Source organism: Hylobates moloch, unplaced genomic scaffold (assembly GCF_009828535.3).
Source record: "Hylobates moloch isolate HMO894 unplaced genomic scaffold, HMol_V3 SCAFFOLD_20, whole genome shotgun sequence".
In the NCBI taxonomy this organism is placed as follows: domain Eukaryota; kingdom Metazoa; phylum Chordata; class Mammalia; order Primates; family Hylobatidae; genus Hylobates; species Hylobates moloch.
This window is the reverse complement of record NW_026652295.1, coordinates 35,370,149-35,390,853: the sequence shown is the minus strand read 5'-3', so window position 1 is coordinate 35,390,853 and position 20,705 is coordinate 35,370,149. Positions and strand designations below refer to the sequence as shown.

Below are 20,705 nucleotides of genomic sequence, written 5' to 3'. Positions count from 1 at the left end.
GTGTGTGTGTGTGTGTGGTGGGGGGGGTGGGCAGGGAGTGGCGAGGAGGAGGTGTGTTTCAGTTCAAGGGAAAACTGATTTTTTCAAACCTTGTACAAAACAAGGGAAATTAGGTATGATCATTTGCATGACAAAAGGATTCTTTGTCTCACCGAAGGACTCCCAGAAGGATTTCTTTAAATAATTCTGTTGACTTTGACTTGACTTGATGTTGGGGAGGGAAAGGCCTGCGTATTGTTCCGGGCGCCCACACAGGCCCCCTCCAGGGAGGCAGAGTCAGGGTCAAGCTGGGCTTGTCTGGCTGGGGCCGGCTGGGAGGAGGAGAGGGATTTGGGAGCAGGAAAGGGGTGTGCTGCAAAGGGTGCTTGGGAACGATTGCTCTAGCGGAGCGCTGTGTAGGATAGGTGGGGAGGGTGCGGGGAAAGGGAGAGCCTCGTGACCGACACGGTGAACAGGTGGGAGGTGCTACCAGCTCCCACCCTGGAGCTGTGCCGTGGAAATGCAGGGGAAGGAATTGGGGAGGGGAGGAAGGGGGCAAAAGGACAATGAGGGGACCTCACTCGCCCGCACTTGGAAGGGAACCCAGAGCGCTTGCAGAGCAGCAGGAGAACTGGTCCGATCAGACCCGGGAGGTCTGGGAGTTTATTTGGGGGCAAGTTTCATTCCAAGTGTGAGCTGGAGCATTCTGGGGGCAAGGAGACACTGATCGTTCCTAGGGGATCCCATGGGGCACTGAAGAAACTGATCCGGAGGCCCACCTAGAGGTGGGCCAGTATCCCATCCCTGTGAAAGGGCGATGGCTGCGCTGGTGAGAACAGGGTGGTCACTGAGGGTTTGCGGGGGGAAAAGAGTGGAAGGCCTGCAGAGACACACCCAGTTAGGAGGAAGGTCAGTGAGAGAGCCAGGAGAGGGAACTGTCACACCAGCCACAGGAGGAGGGACAAGGCAAGGAGGCACCTGCTGTGCCCCTGGAGCTGCACCTGATCACTTAGAACACCTGGTGAAGCTTGGCTCTCAAGCGAGAGGAGGGAAAGGGAGAAGTCAGTGGTTCCAGAGGTGGGAGGCTGCAGAGGGTCCACGGGGGTCTGTGTGATGATTGGGGGGTGGTATGTGGAGCCTAGCAGGGCTTCTGCACAGTATCATCCCCCATCCCTCTGGGACCACCCATTCCCTACTCCTTGTTGTCCCTCCAGCTCCCCTCCCCCCACTGCCCCAGGCTCCTCTTCCTGCCCCACCTGCCTGCCCCACCTGCCTGCCCCAGTCATGGGCAGCTGTGGCCCCTCCTGCTCCCATCCCCATTCCCATCCTCACCACCAGCTCTGAGGTGTGTGGGGAGGTCTCCCACATGCATCTCCACACTCCAGTGGGTGGGCGAGAAGGAGCAGGGAAGAGAAACGCTAAGCCATGGTGACAGAATGACATTTTGACTTGAAAATTGCCAGAGAAGAAATGACACCGGCTGTGTGGGTATGGGCGGAGCCCAGGCATTTATTCGGGTGGCCTTTCCAACCAGAGATGTAGCTGAGATGGGTGCTGGGAGATCTCAGAGAGGCGCCCCTGCCCCCAGCTCAGCCCTGGTAGTGGCTGCCCATCCATGTGGCAGGGCTGGCCTCCAGGACGGGGTCAGCCAAGCATGGCGTGGGGCGTGGGCAGGGACACCAGATTCGGGCCCATCTGGGGATAAGTCAATTCTGTACCTTTAGTTTGCAAAACAGGTTCATGGATTCAGACGGGAAAAGCAGAAAGGGTCTTAGAGATTGCCTGAGTTAGGGGCTTTAATTTCATTGGATTGACATACCAGTGAAAGCTGTGGAAACTCACCCCCCAAGAAATACATTGATTCATTTAAAAAGAATTATTGAATCCCTACGAAGTGCCAGGCACTGCTCTAGGCACTAGGGTTGTGCCAGTGATCAAAAAAGACAAAAATCCTTGCTTTTATGAAACTTACATTTTAGTGACAGATCATGAGCAGAATAAATAAGGAAAAAATAGACTATATCAAAATGTCAAATGGTGACAAATGAAATAGAAAAAAAAAAGTCTGGGAGGAGTCTAGGGGATGTGAGAGGCAGGAGACCAGGCAGTTGTCAATTTTAGATATGGTAGTCAGGGGAGGTTTCGTGGAGATGGCGTTTGAAGGTAGTGAGGAGTGAGTCATAGGATGGAAATGGAGGAGAGAATATTCCAGGCCCGGGGAGCAGCAGGCACAAACAACCCATACACCTAATTTCTCCTAGTGTTTCCAGGTTCACAGACCCCTGAAGTTCATCTGCTCATCCTTCTGTGGATTGCAGATGGAGAATCTTTGATAGAGGGTAACTGCCTGGGTTTACAGGTGAGGAGCTGGGGGCCCAGAGAGGGGAGAGCTTGCTCAAGGTCACACAGTGAGGTGGCCCCACTACACACAGTGAGGTGTGTAGCAGGGGCTAGAACCCAGGGGTCCTGACACCCTGGGACTTGTCCCCACCTCCAGGTCCTCACCTGGTACAGGAACCCTTTCTGCAGCATCTCCAGCAAATGGCCGTCTAGTATCCGCTTGGCTGCTGTCGGTGACGGGCAGCTCATCACCTTCTGAAGCCATCATTTCCATCGTCCGTGAACCAGAGATGTGAACCAGCTGACTCCTCTGTTGACCTGCATTCGCCTCCCTTGGGTTTGGGCCTGACGGCCTTTCCCTCTCTTCTGCTTCACCAGGTTCACCATTTGCCACAAGACCGAGGTCATGAAGAACACCCTGAATCCAGTCTGGCAAACTTTCTCCATTCCCGTGAGAGCCCTCTGCAACGGCGACTACGATCGGTGAGAGGAGAAAATGTCCCTTCTTTTTTCCTTCTGCTTCTGGGCCCTCCCCAAGCACAAGTGGGGGAGGCCCCTTTCATATTGTCGTGGTCAGTCCCATCAGTAGAAACGAGGCCTTCTGGAGTTGTGCAGTGGGGGGTGCCCTGCAGTCTGGAGCTTGGTGAGCCCCTCCACTCTTCCCCTGCTGCACCCGGCAACATCTGCCCCTTCATAGCCTCACAGATCCTCCTCTCCCCACCCGCCCCACCTCTTTCCCCTCTGTCTGGCATCCCCACTGGTGGGAAACTCCCAAGGCTAGGGGGATGGGAAGTGCCCAGGATTCCAGGGAAACCCAGATGGGTGTCCCGGGTGCCCAGGCCTGGAGCTCAGCAGCTTGTCTTTTCATTGTTCCCAGTGGAGGAGCAGATGGCAGCAGGGAAGCAGGGTGTTGATGCAGGCAGAGGCAGCTGGTCCCAACTCCTGGCCAACAGACTGGGGAGTCAAGATCCCAGGGATACATCCTGCCAGCCTAGTTGCCATAAACAGACGGGGTGGAGTGCAAAGAGCTTCTGGGATTTCTTTCTCTTTTTTTGGACAGGGTCTCGCTCAGTCACCCAGGCTGGAGTGCAGTGGCAGTGGCGCCATCACAGCTCACTGCAGCCTGGACCTCACAGGCTGAAGCGATCCTTCCATCTCTACCTCCTGAATATAGTTGGGACTATAGGCACCTACCACCACGCCCAGCTAATTTTTTATTTTTGTAGGGACTGGTTTTGCCATGTTGTCCAAGCTGGTATCAAACTCCTGGGCTCAAGCAATGCACCCACCTCTGCCTCCCAAAGTGCTGGGATTACAGGTGTGAGCCACTATGCCCGGCAGATTTTTTTGTTTTTTAATTGAGATGGGATTTCACTCTTTCACCCAGGCTGGAGTGAAGGGACATTTTCTCGTCTCAGCGATTTCAGCTCACTGCAGCTTCTGCCTCCTGGGCTCAAGCAATCCTCCCACCTCAGCCTCCTGACTAGCTGGTACCACAACCATGCACCACTATGCCCGGCTAATTTTTTTGTGTTTTTGGTGGAGATGGGGTTTCGCCATGTTACCCAGGCTAGATTTTTTGTTTTAACATATGCCTGCTCTTATTACATGTTGGCTATCATCTTCATCATCATTTGAGTGTAGATTGTTGAGTGTAGATAGATACCAGATACCTGGTTGCTAATCCTGACTCTGTGACCAAAAAGCACCGTCAACCTGGGCAATGCTTGACCTGTCTGAGCCTGAGTTTCCTTATCTGTAAAATGGGTATTAAAATGTCTGCCTAACTCTACAGGACTGCATTGATGCTCATACGACACAACCTACACAACAAGGCTCTGGTGTGCCTAAAATACCAAATTCAGCATCTCATCCACAAATGTTTAGGGAACCCCTGTCATGTACCAGGCACTGTGCTAGATGCTGGGAAATCGGCAGGGAACAACCTTTCACCCAACCTCGTGGTGTTTACATGCCAGTAGGGGAGGCAGACATTAATCCAATAATCACACAAGGAAACATGTAATTATACATTGTAGCAAGTGCTGGGAGAGAGTGGGGCCACCCAAAATGGGAGCTGTGAGACTGTGTTGGTTTCCCATCCCTGTCTCCTGGTGATTGCTGCAGCTCAGGTGAGTGAGCTGGTAGGGGGCTCATGGGCAGGGCTCTCTGGACAGCTAGGGAAGCTGGGCCTCTTGGGGCCGCTCCGACAGGAGACTGGGGTGTCGAAACAGACACCTCGGGTCAGGCATGGTGGCTCACGCCTGTAATCCCAACACTCTGGGAGGTTGAGATGGGCTTGAATCCAGGAGTTCAAGACCAGCCCGGGTAACTTAGTGAGACCCCCATCTCTACAAAAAAAAAATTTTTTTTAATTTAAAACCAAATTTAAAAAATTAAAACGTTAAAAAGATTATCTGGGCGTGGTGACGCACATCTGTGGACCCAGCTACTCAGGTGGCTGAGGTGAAAGGATCACTTGAGCCCAGGAGTTCAAGGCTGCAGTGAGCTATGATTGCACCACCGCACTCCAGCCTGGAATGCTGTCTCAAGAAAAAAAAAAGAAAACCTTAAAAACAAAAAAGAAAACAAACAAACAAACAAAACCAGACACCTTGGGGCAGCTGGGAGCCTGAAAAGGCATGTTGAGGGGATGATCAGCAGATGAATGGCTTCCAGGCACCCCTGTTCCCCTCCGAAGAAACCCCCAGGCTGCCTGTTTGAGACATGAGCTTGTTCTTTTTCCTGCCTCTTGGCTGGGACAGAAAAGCCACAATCTGTTCCACAGGTGGTCATTGAGTGCCTCCTGTGTCCCAGCGTGGCGCCTCTAGCTGTGCGGCATTTAAGCGAACAGAGTCGCATTCCCATCTTTAGGGAGCCTGTGGTCTGACCACAGGGAGCACAGATGTGCACATGTATTTTCGACAGATAAATAAGTGCACAAAATAAGACTGGGAACAAAGACTGTCTTAGCTCTGCAGTCAAACAAGCCTCTGTTACACGTCTAGCTGGCTCCTGGGGCTTCTAGAGTGGGTGAGGGGATGAGAGGACGAGCTGGTTGGAGCAGTGAGTTCTGAAGAAGGCCCAGGAAAGGCTGCAAAGTCAGGGGAGGAGGATCCTGGAGACAGGGGCACGGGAATAAAGGGAGATGGAAACCAAGTGAGAGGAAATTCAAGGTAGGGGGATGGGAGAGTGTGGCAGTTAAAGTCTTACAGGGCAGAAGGAACTGGGGATCCCTGGCTCAACTGCCCTGAGGTTGCTGGGGGCCCAGCCGGCACCCCACAACCCTGTATTTCTAGGGAGGAGCTCCCAGGGTTGCAGAAGCCAGATTTGTCAGGGACAGTGAAAGGGGCAGCAGGGCTTGGAGGCCTGGCTTCACCACTGGGCCATTGGAGGAGGTGGGTATTTATCTGGTGGGAGGGGCAGGCTCCCCCTCTGAGGCAGAGTCTAGCCTCATCTCGCTGCAGGATGGCTCTCCCCATGTCCAGAAGCAGATCTTCCATGACGTGACTGACAGCAGTGTTAATCAAGGAAGCCAGGCATGTCACTCTGGTTCCAAGAGTGATCAGGCCTGTCCGTCTGTCCCCCCACCCCCGAGCCCTGGTGCAACCCACGCACCCAACAGACACTCAGGAGGTGCCAGCATCAGAAGGCCCTCCAGGGTAGGCAGGCAAGGGCCCTGTGCAGGAAAACGAGGCCACTGTCCCCTCCTTCTAAGACACCTCTGGGAGCCTCACAGAACATAGCTGATTTAATCCGGCAGCTGTGTCTTCCAAGCCAGTCAGGCCCCAGGCACTGTGTTGGGTGCTGTGGGGGCGTGTTGAGCTATTGGACCCAAGCCTCCCTCTTAGGTTGCTCCCAGGCCAGTGGGGAGACAGATAGGTCATAATAATAGCGAAGACTCCTATAGCACTTAACCATGGGCCAGGCCCTGCTCTAAGTGCTTTATGTATAGGAACTAATTTAATCCCCCCAACAATTAGCTCGTTGGATCTTTCCAACGAGCTAATTGTAAAATGTGCTGATGCTAGCTACATTTTACAGGTAAGGAGACAGAGAGGCCCTGAGAGATTAAGTCACTTGCCCAGTGTATTGCTGCCAGCCGATAGTAGAACCAGGATTTGGACCCCGGCAGCCTGGCTCTAGATTCTGTATTGTTAATCCCTATGCTCTGTTGCCAAATAGCCAAGACATGGCATGACAGGGCTGTGACCAGGGTGCATCTGGGGGAGGCTAACTAATGAGCACCTTGCTCAGGGGGTTAGGGGCAGTTCTGCTTTCTGATTAGAGGTAGGGAAGCTGCTTGGATTGGTTTTAGTCCTCAAAGCATTAACGTCCTTCTGGCTTTAATACCAAATAATTCAGAGGAGAGAGGAGAGGGGAGGGGCAAGAAGGAAGAGGAAGACCCAAAAGGCCTTGGTACCTGCCTGGGTGAGGGAGTGAAAGAGGGGAAGGGATGATGGTTCAGTGTTTGAGGGCAGGAAAAGGTGGCACCGCCGACAGACATGGGCAGTGTGATCGGGAGCCAGATTCTTACACAGATCTGTGTTCTGCAGTTCTTTTCACAGCCTATCTGCAACCCATGTTTAAAAAATTATCCTTCTTAAGTTATAAAGATGATGTTTGTTGTTTGAAAATGAGCTGCTGCTGTTGAGAGGTTGGGGAAAGAGGTAAACATGGTTTCAGCCACATTGAAAGGAGGCAGCCGTGGACCAGGCACAGCTAAAGCAGGAGGGGACAGCAGTCTGGGCTCCCCAGGATGGGGGTGGCAGAGATCTGGTGCCCTGAGAGGCCCTGTGGGTGATGCCGGAGGCCAGGAGCAAGAAAGAAGAGGAGATGGTCAGAGGGATAGGAGGGAACTAAGAGGAGGGCGGCACGGTCAGGGAGCATCCCCTCCTATTGTGAGAGGAGGCACAGGAGGATGAGAATCCGGGCCTGATGGGAAAGGGCAGTGTTCTTGGAATGATGGGTGTAGAAGCCGGGTAATATGATTACAGTTACTGAGGACTTAGGACATGGACCAAGTTGTATTCTAATTGGTTTAAATGCATTATCTTATTTTGTGAATTTAAATTTTACAATAACCCTAGGAGCCGGGTCTAGCGCTGTGCCCATTTTACAAGGGAAATAGAAGAGAAGATGTTATATAACTTGCCAGAGTAAGGAGAAGCTGCATTTCCCTCCTGTTGAAATTGCTTCTGGCCTGGCCCTCTGGCCTGGAGTCTCCCTGCCTTTGCTGTGTGTCCAGTCCACACAAGGCCAAACCTGAGTGACCCAGCTGAGCAGAGCTGAAGTCACAGGAAGTGGCATCAGGGTCAGTGCCAATCCAGCCTTCCAGTGGGGTAAACTGGGGTGATGACAAGAAGTACTTCCCCTGACTTCCTGGAATTTGCCCTACTCTTTTAATCATTCTGTGACTTGAGGATTTGTCCCTGTTAAACCACAGTTGTCTGGGTCAGGCTGCTCACACCTTGATGCTGAATGAGTAGATTTTAAGAGGGTGTTAAGTGTGTGGAGTCCTCACCTGGAGAGAGGAGAGGAGTCACCGCAGCTTCCCACTTCTGCCTGGCACCCTTGATGTATGAGTTCCTTCTCTTTTGCATCCGGCTACAGATGAGCTCCCAGGAGGGCCAGGCACCCTATCAGGCACCTCCACAGATGGCCTCGATGAAGGGCGTCTTACCGTTCTCGGTATTCACATGCAGAAGCTGGGGCTCAGACAGGAGGCACAGTCACTGCGGCACTGCCCGGTGTTGCGCAGGGCAAGCCGGGGGCTGAGATTGCTGCCAGTCTCACTGCCTGCCCCAGATGAGGCCCTGATGCTCCTCTTCCTGAAGAGTTGAGTGTTGGACTGACTCACGTCCATTTAAGGCAAAACCCCTCAGGGCCTGTCAGCCCTCAGGACTTGTAAGCCGCAGGGAAACCTTCCCCCTGCCAGGCAGAGGCTCATTAGGAGGCAGACCTTGCAGCTCAGCTGGGGGGAAACTATAGATAGAGCTAGTTGGTGTGCCGTGGGGGCCGCCTGGCGTGTTGGCTGGTGTCTCTCATCCTTGCTGGCTTGCCCAGGTTCACACATATCTGGCTGTCTTTGTGGCTCTAGGTGTCCAGAGGCCCAGGTCACTGACTCTTGGCATCACCACTGACCAGCTGTGTGGCTCATGGAAAGCCACATGCTCTTGGCCTCCTTTTGTGATTTTGTAGAATGAAGGAATTGTTACCTGCACAGCCCATTTCATCAAGTTGTTAGGAGCTCTCAGTCAGCCAACAAGTATGTATACACCACCTGATATAGGCACTGTTCTAGAAGCTGAAGATACAGCAGTAAGCAAACACACAAAAATCCCTGGCCTCGTGGAGCTGATATTTTCAAGAAGCTTGGGAATTGTCTTGGAGACAGGAGCTTGGAGAAAGGGATTGAGTGTTTTAGACAGGAACAGAGCACACGTGCACAGCGCTGACTGTACGTGGAGATAGGTTACTTGCACAGCAACTCCAAAGTGGGTGTGATTTTTCTCAATTTGGAAAGGAGGGGAGTGTCTGAGGGTTAAGCCAGTTGCTCAGGGCAACAGACCTAGTACTTGGAAGAGCTGGGACTGCCAGCCAGGGCTGCTCACCCCACAGCCGAAGGTCTTTTCTGCCCACCTTGCTGCCTCCTAGGTTAGGCCTCTGTTCTGAGCCTTTGTATGCCGGATAAGGTGTTCATTTGGTGGTCTGCAGAAGCCCATTTCATTTCCCCACACCCAAAAAGCCTGTTCTCTTGGGTGCTGGCCCCAGAAACCACAGTCAGCTGGACTGCAGCTTTTGTTGGCCCTGTGCTAAGTGGTTGGGAGCCAAGGTCAGCAGGTGACACGTGGCATCTGCAGTAACTTCAGGCAGCCCAGCCAGGGTGGACGGCCACAGAACTGTAAGTATGGCTGGGCATGCTGGTTCACGCCTGTAATCCCAGCATTTTGGAGGCCAAGGTGGGCGGATCACTTGAGGTCAGGAGTTTGAGACCAACCTGGCCACCATGGTGAAACCCCGTCTCTACTAAAAATGCAAAAATTAGCCGGATATGGTGGCATGCGCCTGTAATCCCAGCTACTCAGGAGGCTGAGGCAGGAGAATTGCTTGAACCCAGGAGGTGGAGGTTGCAGTGAGCCGAGATCGTACCACTGCACTCCAGCTTGGGTGACAGAGTGAGACTCTGTTTCAAAAAAAAAAAAAAAAAAAAAAAAAAGAACTGTGAATAGAGTAGTCAAAGCCTTACTTATCTTCTCCCCATGGTCTTCCCCCTGTCTCTGGGCACTATTTCTCTCACCTCCTTCTCTCCCAAGGCTGGAGTTGCAGCCTTTGAGCTAGTCTGACCCCCAGGCTGCAGCCATCCCTGGAGCCTTAATGGAGGCCAGGCCGAGTTTGCACAGGAATCTCATTCAGTGGTCTCAACCTGGGTTGCAAGTTCAAATCCCCTGGGGAGCTTTTAACAATTCCCATGCCCAGGTTGTACTCCAGACCAATTGATCATGAATCTTTCAGGTAAGACATTGGTGTCAGTATTTCTAAAGCTTCCCGGGGGCATTCCAAAGTGCAACCAAGCTTGAAAACTAGTGCTGTCTTCTAGAGAAGGTCAGTGGCTCTGGCTGCATGTTAGAATCCATCAGAGAACTTTTCAAAACTACCCAGGCCTGAGTCCTATCCAGACCAATTAAATCAGGCCCTCTGGCCTGGGATTAAAACTTTCCCCAGTGATTTTGTGGATATCCAGGGCTGTCACCATGACTGGGGTCCTCCTCCAGCCTCTGAGCATGTGGCCATCACCCATCTAGTCACCTGAGGGGCTGGTATTGGTGGTCAGAGGAGAGCTATTCTTTGCTGGGGTCTCTGAAGGTCCCCTGCAGAGCTTAGCGGTCTGGGGAAGGACTGGGAGGCCACTGGGCAGAGGTAGAGAGATTTCAGCCTTGTGGGGCCATGACCAAAGTCCTGGACTGGGAGTCCGGGCCTCGGTCTTGTTCTGGCTCAGACCCTCATCTGGGTAACTCTGGGCAAGTCACTGGAGGCTCTTAGGGCTCAATTTTCCCATCTGACAGTGGGGTGGAGGCCATCACTCCAGAACACACACGGCACAGTCACTAGGGAAGCCTTGAAAACAGATTCCTGCGTCTTGCCCAGAGCTGGGCCTGGGAGTCTGTGCCTGAAAAGCTGCCACCGACTTGGCCAGGCAGTCAGGCTTGAATTGGGAGTTGCAAAGCCCAAGTACCTAGGCTCAAGTGTCCCTGATTTAAGTAAATTTCATACGAAAAACTGTCAGAGGCTGGGTGCCGTGGCTCATGCCTGTAATCCCAGTACTTTGGGAGGCCGAGATGGGTGGATCACTTGAGGTCAGGAGTTCGAGGCCAGCCTGGCCAACATGGTGAAACCCCGTCTCTACTAAAAATACAAAAAATTAGCCAAGTGTGGTGGCTCACGCCTGTAATCCCAGCTACTCGGGAGGGTGAGGCAGGAGAATCACTTGAATCCGGGAGGCGGAGGTTGCAATGAGCTGAGATCACGCCATTGCACTCCAGCCTGGGCAACAGAGCAAGACTCCATCTCAAAAAGAAAAAAAAAAAAAAAAAGCCTGTCAGAGCACAGCCAAATGATGAAGTGGAGAGAAGGAGGCGTTTGTAGAGACCCTCCCATGCAGCAGGCGGGCTTTACTGGCTTGTTCTTGCAGCTGTTCTGTAAGGCCGTTATAACTTCTCCTTTCAATGGTGGTTCATGGCTCAGGGAGATTAAGTGACATCTCAGGTCCCATAGTGAGGGGCCCAGGTCCAAGCCTAGGGCCGTCCTGGTCTTTCCACTCTTTCCAGCTCATCAACCCACCTTCAGGAGCTTAGGCGATTTTTTTTCCTTTCCACAATAATTCACCTCAAAGAGACATGGTTTTTTGTTTTTCACGAGAATCTAAAGGATTCCTTTAAATGGTGGGCTTCTATGCCTGCCCCATTGTACAGGAGTTCTGGTTTACAGAAATCCAGTCTGTGCACAGCCTATCAGGCATTCCTTCGTTCAGAACAGTTTCTGCCCTGCTGCGGTGGATCTGTCGCCTACCCCGGTCCTGAGGACGCTCATCTGAAAGGAGGCAGCGCCTCCTCCTGGGGGGCCACAGAAGCCCAAGGCTGACTCCTGGCAGGCCCGAGGAGATGGGCGAGATGATGGGATGTTAACAGAGATAGGCCCAGGGAGCTGCCTCTCTGCACCCCACTAAGAACTGAAGACTGAAGACCCCAGCTCCCCAGGCCCTTCCCACCTCCCCTGCTGTGGGGCCCTGGCAGCTCCCCTGTCCCTGGGCATCCCTAGAGGACCGAGCAGCTGGCACCAAGGGTTAACCGCAACCCTCCACCTCCCTCCTCTCAGCTCTGGTCCGCTAGCCTGTTGCCATGGGAACGTGGCTAAAAATAAAATGGGCTCTCAAAGCCCATCCGCATGCATAGGAGTCAAAACAAACTAATTAAAGCAGCCAGGCTAAAATATGAAGATAATTACACCCTCACTCAGGAGCCAGTCGTGGGGATGGAAAAGCTCAGCGGGCCATCCCCGAGCCAGGGCCCTGGGCTCCTCCCTGACGTGCAGGGCTGGCTCCCACACCCAAAGCCCTCAGACCCTCAACAAGCAGTCTTCTTCCCCGCTCCTCCGCCCTGCTGAGGCCTGAGATCCAGGGAGCACCACACTCCCACCTCCCGGCTCCTCCACCCCTGGTAAATCCACAGTGCGGCTCCATGCTGAGCTTATGCCCCTTCTGCAGTGGCCAAGAAGAAGGTGGGGTGAACTGAAGTCTGCAGCTGTTTTTCCCACATCCTCCTTGAAATTCTGGGCAGTCCCTGCACAGCCCTGGCTGCCCTTTGCCTAAGGCCTTTCCTAAAAGGCCTCAAGAGAGATCCTTGTCTCTCAGGCCGCTGCCTCCCCACCCAGGGCCCTGGGGCCCAGAGGGAGTCCTGGCCTCCCCATCTGGTCCGGGAACACGAAGAGGGCCCCATCCTCAGCCACTTGGGTGTGGGGTTGGGCCCATCCCAGCAAAGGCCTTTGTTTTGCAGGACCATCAAGGTGGAGGTGTATGACTGGGATCGGGACGGCAGGTAAGCAGGCAGGAGGGCAGGGGCGAGAAGGTGAGTGGGGATGGGGACAGCCACTGGGGAGGAGTTTGGGCCCTGCCCTCCCATGGGGAGCTGTGACCAGGCTCCCACATACAGCGGCTCTGGGGGTGAGGGAGCCTGGGTTTGTGTGTGTATGTGTGGGAGGGGTCCTCTGCCGCAGTAGCTCCTCCCCATCCAGCTCCACGGAGGCACCAAAGGACGTCTTTCCTGCAGGATGTGGTGTGAGGGGCATAAGAGGCCTCCTTTTTCCCAAATAGCTGCCCAGGGACCCGCCAGTACCCACAATCTCCCCACGCGTGGCAGAATTTAGGGCTCTCTGGCTGGATGCCCCAGGCCAGCACACTGACCAAGGCCCTCTGGCAGTGACCGGGAAGGTTAAAGGAGCCAACCCTGGGGTCAGTGGGAGTTCTGCCGTGTACAAGTCTTGGCCGTGCTTGATGTAAGCACTCCAGAAGGTGTCGGCACTTCAGAAAACACTTCCAGCCACCCAGCTGGACGTCGCTCTCATTGTGTTTTAAAAATAATCTTATTAGAGAAGGGCTTAATGAACACCTTTAAGTCCATCACCTGAATTTAACATTTGTTAAATTTTATTATATTTGCTTCATCTATGTTTTGCTAATGTAGCTTAAATTATAGACATCATGGCATTTTACCTCTAAATACTTCATTGAAAATGTCTAAAAAATAAGGGCACTTTCCCACTTACCCACAAATGCCATTATCATACTTGACACATTGAACAATATTTTTTTTTTTTTTTTTGAGATAGAGTCTTGCTCTGTTGCCCAGGCTGGAGTGCAATGACACAATCTCAGCTCACAGCAACCTCCACCTCCTGGGTTCAAGCAATTCTCCTGCCTCAGCCTCCAGAGTAACTGGGATTATAAGTGTCCGCCACTACGCCCGGCTAATTTTTGTATTTCTAGTAGAGACGGGGTTTCACCTTACTGGCCAGGCTGGTCTCGAACTCCCGACCTCAGGTGATCCGCCCACCTTGGCCTCCTAAAGCGCTGGAATTATAGGCGTGAGCCACCGCGCCCAGCCACAATATTCTTAAGTACCATTCACTATTCATTTCACATTCAAATTTCCCCAGTTGTCCCCTAAATACCCTTGTTCAAACAAGGATCCAAGTAGAAGTGGGTGCTGTTCTTCCAGGGCTCTGCTCTTTACTGGGTGACAATTGGGTTTCTTCCTCTGTGGGCAACACTGGGCTCTCTTCCCATGGACCCAGCCTGTCTGCTGGTGTGTGCCCCTGGAGTGGAGTCCCGGGTAGGACTGGGAGCCGGAGAAACGGATGTGTGCAAGGCTGGGGCTGGGCAGAGGCAGGGCACAGCCTGGCCTCGGTCTCAGCAGCTGTCTTCCCTTGCAGCCATGACTTCATTGGGGAGTTCACCACCAGTTACCGGGAGCTGGCCCGTGGGCAGAGTCAATTCAACATCTATGAGGTGAGGTGGGCACCCGAAATCCAGGGTTTGCACTGCTAAGCGGCCCAGTCACTGAGGACTGTAGTGAGCCATGCACTGGGCTGGGGGCTTGGTATGTTTTCCTGTGAGAAAGGGGTTATTGTCCCCTTCTACCGTTAAGGAGACCAAGTCTTGGAGAAGTGTGAGAACTTGCCCAAAGTTCCACCATTCAGTAAGTGGCAAAATCAAGACACAAACAACCCAGACTTGGCTGATTCCAAATCACTGAGTTATAGTGCCCCCATAAAGAGCACTGCCCACAAGCAAGAGAGACAGGAGCACGGTGGGGGCCAGTATACGAAGGTTCTGGTCTTGAGACCTGAGGTCCTGAGTTCAAGGTGGCCTTGTGCTTTCAATCAGAGCAGTTTCAGGGCCTGCTGAGTATCTTACCTGTTTCAGAATGAAAACTTCAAGAGAATGAGGTCAGGATACCTTCCTTGTTCTAGCCCCAGAGCTGGAGAGCCTCGCACAAGGCACCTGATCTCTCTGGAGGTGTAACAGTAGCATTTGCCCTCAAGGGACAAGTCTGCATGTGTGTGTGTGCATGTATGTGCGCGCGCGCGCGTGTGTGTGTGTGTGTGTGTGTGTGTGTTCTCCCTCTTTTTTTTTTTTTTGAGACAGGGTCTCACTCTGTTGGCTTGGCTCACTGCAGCCCCAATCTCCCAGGCTCAAGTGATCCTCCCACCTCAGCCTCCCGAGTAGCTGGGACCATAGGCATGCACCACCACGCCCAACTAGTTTTCTAAATTTCTTATAGAGACAGGATCTCACTATGTTGCCCAGGCTGGTCTTGAGCTCCCGGGCTCAAGCGATCCTCCTGCCTTGGCCTCCCAAAGTGCTGGGATTACGGGCCTGAGCCACCGCGTTCCACCGTGTGCTCTCCCTTTTGCAATTCCCTCCCCACCTTCCAAATCTAGCTCAGGTCCTGCTCCTATTAGAGGAGGACCACTCTTGTCCCCGTGCTTTCTTTCTTGTCTGAACTTCCACAGACGTCATGGTTCATGCCAAACCCACTTAATGGCAGATACTTATAACCCAAATAACTGCTTGGGTTCGTATCCTGACTCTACCACTTACTAGCTATGTGACCTTGGCTAAGTCCCTGAACTACTCTGTGCCATGCAAACTGAGAATTAAGTAAGTTAATGGAACAATGCCTGACCCAGAGGTCAGCACTGTCTTCTGTCACTATCTGCTTAGCACTGTGTGCCCAGAGGTTCACAATTTACAACCATCCTACCATCCTGGCACTGTCCTCACGCTAGCAGCCACTCAGCCAGCAAAGTTGAAGAGCTGGCCTTGAGTTCTATCACTGAATCCAAATCCCATGCTACCCCCACTCCTTTGCCCTGTATGTTGGTTCTGAGTGGGCAGGTCTTGTGTTCCAACTAGACTTTCCAAGGGCTGGTGAGGTGACAGCCCTTTCTGTTGCCTCCCCTCACTGGCCAGGGCACTGCCGGGCACACAGTAGGTGCCTGTTATACATTCACATGCTGAATGAGATTGAACGTGGCTATTGTGAAGATGGAGTGTGGATGAATTTCGTTGAAAGGGCTCTAATACAGTACATTGCTTTGTTTTCTGCATCTGCAAAGAGAGAAGCTGTCTTTGTCCCCGCTCCCCCCGCCCCTCCACCCCAGGCAGAGAGAAGCAGACGCCACCGTTCTCTGGCCTCCTTTGAGGAGATTTAGGGAGGTGAAGGGAAGGGGTCAGATCTCTCGGAGCTTGGCTTCTAAAGGTGCTTGACAGGCCCAGGAGGAGCCGTTTCTCTCGGGCTAAGAGCAGAAAGCATTCAGTTGACTTGTTTTCTCAGTTGTTGATCCCTGCTTCTTTGTAATCGACAAGAGAAAGTGCCACACTGGGAGGCAGAAGCACTGTCTTCACACATCGGAAGGCCATCAGCTGAAAAAGGAGCTCAGCTCTGGCAGTCCCAGGGGGAGGCTGGTTTGGGGCAGGAAGGCCTTGCTAGAATCAGAACTGCCTGAAGAGGGAACAGGCTTCAGCCAGTAAAGACCCGTGCCTCGGGCCCTGGCATTGACCTAGTGTCAGGCTCCTATGTCCAGCTGTCTGTTGGCACCTCCTGGGGCTCAGCCTTCCAAAACTGAACGCATTAGCTAAACCTCCCACAGCACTCCCCTTCTCCTGGCAAGCCAGCTTCGTCTCAAATATTCCCATTATGGGGGCTCAGGGCACTTCGGGAGTCATACTTAACATCCCCATCCCTCACTCCATATCCAGTCCATGACCAAACACTGCTCTTCTACCACCCATGTTTTCTGACATTGTTCCCTTCATCTCAGGCCACCACCACCAACCTCATCATCTCCCCCTTATGGGGCTTTGCCACAGCCTCCTTTCTTCCTTCTGTGCTCTACACAGTAACCAGCATACTCCACCAAAACAGTGATCTGACCACATTGCTCCCCTGCTTAAAACCTGTCTAGGGCATTCCACCCACCACCTTAGCCTGGTTCGCACACGGGAGGTGGGAAGAGATACTGAAAGATGCTCCCACCCCAGCTGAGATCCACTGACCTGCACGGTGAAGTTCCAAGCTCCTTCATTCAGGATGCGGTTTCCCCAGCCAGCCACCCGCAATCTGCGTATGCATGCTTTTTGTTTTGTTTTTTTTTTGAGACGGAGTCTCACTCTCACCCGGGCTGGAGTGCAGTGGCACAATCTCTGCTTACTGCAACCTCCACCTCCGCCTCCAGGCTCTAGCGATCCTCCCACCTCAGTCTCCTAAGTAGCTGGGACCACAGGCACACACCACCACCCTGGCAATTTTTGTGTGTGTGTGTGTATTTTTGGTAGAGACGGGTTTTTGCCATGTTGCCCAGGCTGGCCTCCAACTCCTGAGCTCAGGTGATCCACCCGCCTCGGCCTCGCAAAGTGCTGGGATTTCAGGTGTGAGCCACCGCGCCTGGCTGTGCATGTAAATAGAAACACACATCACATGCCTTTGGAGGCCCCTAGGAGCTGGCCCCTGCCCCTTCCCTCTGCCCATTCCCACATTCAGCCCCGTCCTGCCATCTGAGGCTCTCTAGACCTCCGTGCTGTCTCAGCCTCCAGGGCTTGATTCATATGGGTGCCTCCACCTGAGACTCCCTCCTCTTCTCCTGGGTAGGAGCTGTTGGTCCACGGAGCCTCCCTGTGAGTGTTCCTCCTCCAGGAAGTTGTGTCCACCTGCACACCCGCCCCACCCCAGAGCCTGGAGTGGACACTTGTCAGTGCTCCTGGGGTCCCCTCTGGCTATTTTCTGTTTGTGACACTATCCACCTCCTCAAAGACCTTGAAGTCCTCAGGGTGGGGGTGGTGTTGCACTCACTGCTGCATCCCCAGAGCCAGCACATCTCCTGGCCCCTAGGAGCCCCTCAGTGCCCCCCCCCCCCCACCTAATGTGCGCAGGAGGGCGGATTCCAGACCTGTCCTGTCCCCGCCTGACCACCAAGAAGGGAGGCGACTTAGTGGAGGGGCAGCTCCTGGGCTGGCCTCTAGGTGGCGCTGGCCCCCCGCATGGGATTCGCCGTGGCGGGGCTGGAGAGGCTGAGACTGGGGGCATGAAACCTCAGGGTAAACAGGGATCTGAGAACAGAACATTGCTTTAACGTTAAAGCAGTTATAGTAGAGAGCGGAAGTGTGGAATACAGGCTAATTTAAAGATAACATAGAAAGCTTAGAAGAAACATGCCTGTGGCCAAATCTTTGGTTACTCTCAGGACTCCAGGTTCATTCTCCCCAGCTGGGAGGGCCACGTTGGAACAAAAGTTTGAGATGCTGAGATGCTCTCCGTTCTGATAGTTCAACACCCTCAAGGGAGAGACTGGGAAACTGAGGCACCGTGCAGCACTGGGGCTGCCATTTGCCCTCATCTTAACAGCTCGCCTACTTAAGCTGTTTTCCCATGAACGTGTCTGTGAGCACCTCACCATCTGGGTAACCCCGTGGAGGGGGCGTCCTCCAGTGCTAAAGAGGGTGCTCTGGTCTTCTCTCCCAGGCTCTCTCACCATCTCGCCCAGGCCTCAGTTTCTACCTGCACAGGTTGCCAGCCTTCCCACGTGAACTTCCCACCTGTGCCCCAAATCCAGCTCCTTCCTTCTGTGTCTACCTGGTCACCCCAACCCCCACCTCTCTCGAACCTCTATAGCCATCCCCAGGGTCCAAGAGGCAATGCATAGTCACTTCTTGACACCGCTGTTCTCACCATAGCTCAGCACCTGTCCCAATACCCCCAAGTCCTCATTACCTCTCTCATGGAGTCATGGTGGCAGTAATAGTAGTAGTAGTAATTTAAAAAAATAGCAACTGAGGCTGGGTGCAGTGGCTCACGCCTGTAATCCCAACACTCTGGGAGGCTGAGGCAGGAGGATTGCTTGAGCCCAAGAGTTTGAGACCAGCCAGGGTAACATAGCGAGATCCTATCTCTACCAAAAAAAAAAAAAATAGCCAGACATGGTGGCATGTGCCTGTGGTCCCAGCTACCTGGGAGGATTGCCTGAGCCCGGGAGGCTCATACAGTGAGCTAGGATCCCACCACTGCACTCCAGCCTGGGCCATAGAGCAAGACCCTGTCTACGAAAAAAGCAACAGACACTTACAGATAATACTTACTACATTGCAAACTGTTCTAGGCGCTTTGCTTGCGTTGGCCCATTTAATCCTCATACCTTTCCGGGAGGCAGGTACTTCTTATTCCCATTTTACAAATGAGGAGACTGAGGCACATTGAGGTTAAGTAACCTGCCTAAGGTCACACAGCTATTATTAGGTGGCAGAACTAGGCAAATATTTCCTGGATGAGCCTCCTCCTCCCCTCACACTCACCTCCACCAGGCCCCAGTGTCCTAGAGCCTGCTCTGATTTTGTCTCCTACCAGCTTGGGGGTCATCAGAGTTCCTCGCAGGCCGCTGGGTGACATTCAGACATTTTTCACTGGACATTCTAGGCTCTCCTCCAACCAGCCCAGCTTACTCTTCCACCCTGTGGTTCTGCCATCAAACTGGGCCTGGGTTCTATGCATTTCTCCCACAGAACCTCCTCTGACATCCATCTGTCTGTGCCCAGAGCCTTCTTGTCCCTGTAAGTCTGCCTTCAAGACTGCCTGCTCCAGGGAGCCTTTGCTGACACGCTTACCTAGAGTGGTCTTTCCTTCCTCTAACTCCCCTGACACTTCTGTGATCCCCCTTTTCCGTGGTCTTTGTCACTTTTTGCCCTGAGGACACATCTTCTCTCTCCAACAGAGGTGATGGATGATTCCAAGGGAGAAGCAATATATGTTTCCACCCACCCCATAAATGTATGTCAAAGAGATCTGTTTGTATCTGTCATCAAGGTGGCACCAATGTATGCACCACTGGCCCGGGGGCAGGAAACCTGGTTTCTAATCCTGTCACTACCCAGATGGCCGTGTGACCTTAGGCAAATCACTTGGTGTCTCTGTGCTTTAGTTTCCTTCTTGCTGGAAGTAGATGGCAATACTCACCCAGACAGAAGAGACCACGGTAAAGATCAGCTGATGGCCTCTGTGGGAACAAAGACAGGGAAAGGGGAAATGAGTTCACCAGAAACCAACAGGCAGCACAGGAGGTATGAAAATTGCCTGGCTTTGTTTGACGCAACATTAGGGAAAAGTTGTGCCTAGACTTCCCTTATTAAAAATAAAACAAAGAAAAACTGGTGAGGGTCAAATGAGAATACAAATACAGTAAGTGCGGAAGTCTCGTGGGGGGCCTCAGGGCGGGGTGGCTCTCGTCACTTAGCCCAGTCTTGGCCTTGGCACTACTGGGATTCTGGACTGCATCATTCCGTGTCGTGGGAGGCTGTCTTGTATACTCTAGGATATTTAGCAGCATCCCTGGCCTCTACTCACTCCCTCAGGTGTGGAAACCAAAAATGTCTCCAGATGCTACCAAATGTTCCTGGGGGTAAAATCGCCCCTGGTTGAGACTGCTGAGTTAACCACCAACAAGCCTTCTCTGAGCACCTACTCTGAGCCTAGCCCCATGATTTATCTGACACAGGTCTTGTTTGAAAGTTAAAGCTTACACTCAAAGAATAGCTAAAGAGGTTCTTGCTGCCAAGTAAGAAGGATGGTGATGGAGAGGGGAGCCTCAGAGGCCCTGCGCAGCCCTTGGGCTGGGTCCCAAAGGAGAAACAGGGGAGATTGGAATTGGCTGAGAGAGGAAGGGGGTGCATTTTGGGTGAGGGGAGCAGCCTCAACCAACACAAGGGACAGGTACGGACAGGGCTGCTTTGCAACATCAAGACTTCTTTGGCTGTACTGGGTGGAGGGTGTGTGTGTTCCAGGGAGCAGTGGGAGAGAAGGTTAAATAAATATTCCTGGTTGATCGTGGGACCCTAGGTCTGATGGGAGAACCCAGTTGTGTAAACCAGACTCAATACCAGTCTCCCACAAAAAAATCCTTAAACCCTACTCCCCTGGACCCGTGGTCTTCACACCCCACATTCTAATGGGGCTGGGCTTGGACCACACCCAGGGGTGACTGGAAGCCCTCAAGACCCACCCTGACCGCCTGGAAGCACGCCTTACCTGGTAACTGGTTTTTCCTGCAGGTGGTAAACCCGAAAAAGAAAATGAAGAAAAAGAAATACGTGAATTCTGGCACAGTGAGTAGCCACCCCAGTCTCTGCAGCCGAGTGTAGACATTCTGAGCCCCAAGCTAGGTCTGGTATCAGGGAGGCCCGTGCGTCTGTGTGTGTGCACGGGCGGAGTGTGGGAATCAGATGTCCAAGAGAGATGGGGTGGGGAGGGGTGGGGCAGATGGAGCAATAGCCGGCGGAGGGA

At 53.0% G+C, this 20,705-nt stretch overlaps 1 protein-coding gene across 2 annotated transcripts in view; it reads left to right on the top strand.

Moving 5' to 3' along the window:
* The window catches only part of CPNE5 (copine 5), a 96,190-nt gene that overhangs the window by 59,962 nt on the left and 15,523 nt on the right, over positions 1 to 20,705 (top strand). For both annotated transcript variants that reach the window (XM_032141696.2, XM_032141695.2), the window contains 4 exons: positions 2,698 to 2,802; positions 12,372 to 12,413; positions 13,807 to 13,882; positions 20,474 to 20,527. In XM_032141696.2, the coding sequence (XP_031997587.1) occupies positions 2,698 to 2,802; positions 12,372 to 12,413; positions 13,807 to 13,882; positions 20,474 to 20,527 (277 nt within the window). The remainder of the gene's footprint in view (positions 1 to 2,697; positions 2,803 to 12,371; positions 12,414 to 13,806; positions 13,883 to 20,473; positions 20,528 to 20,705) is intronic.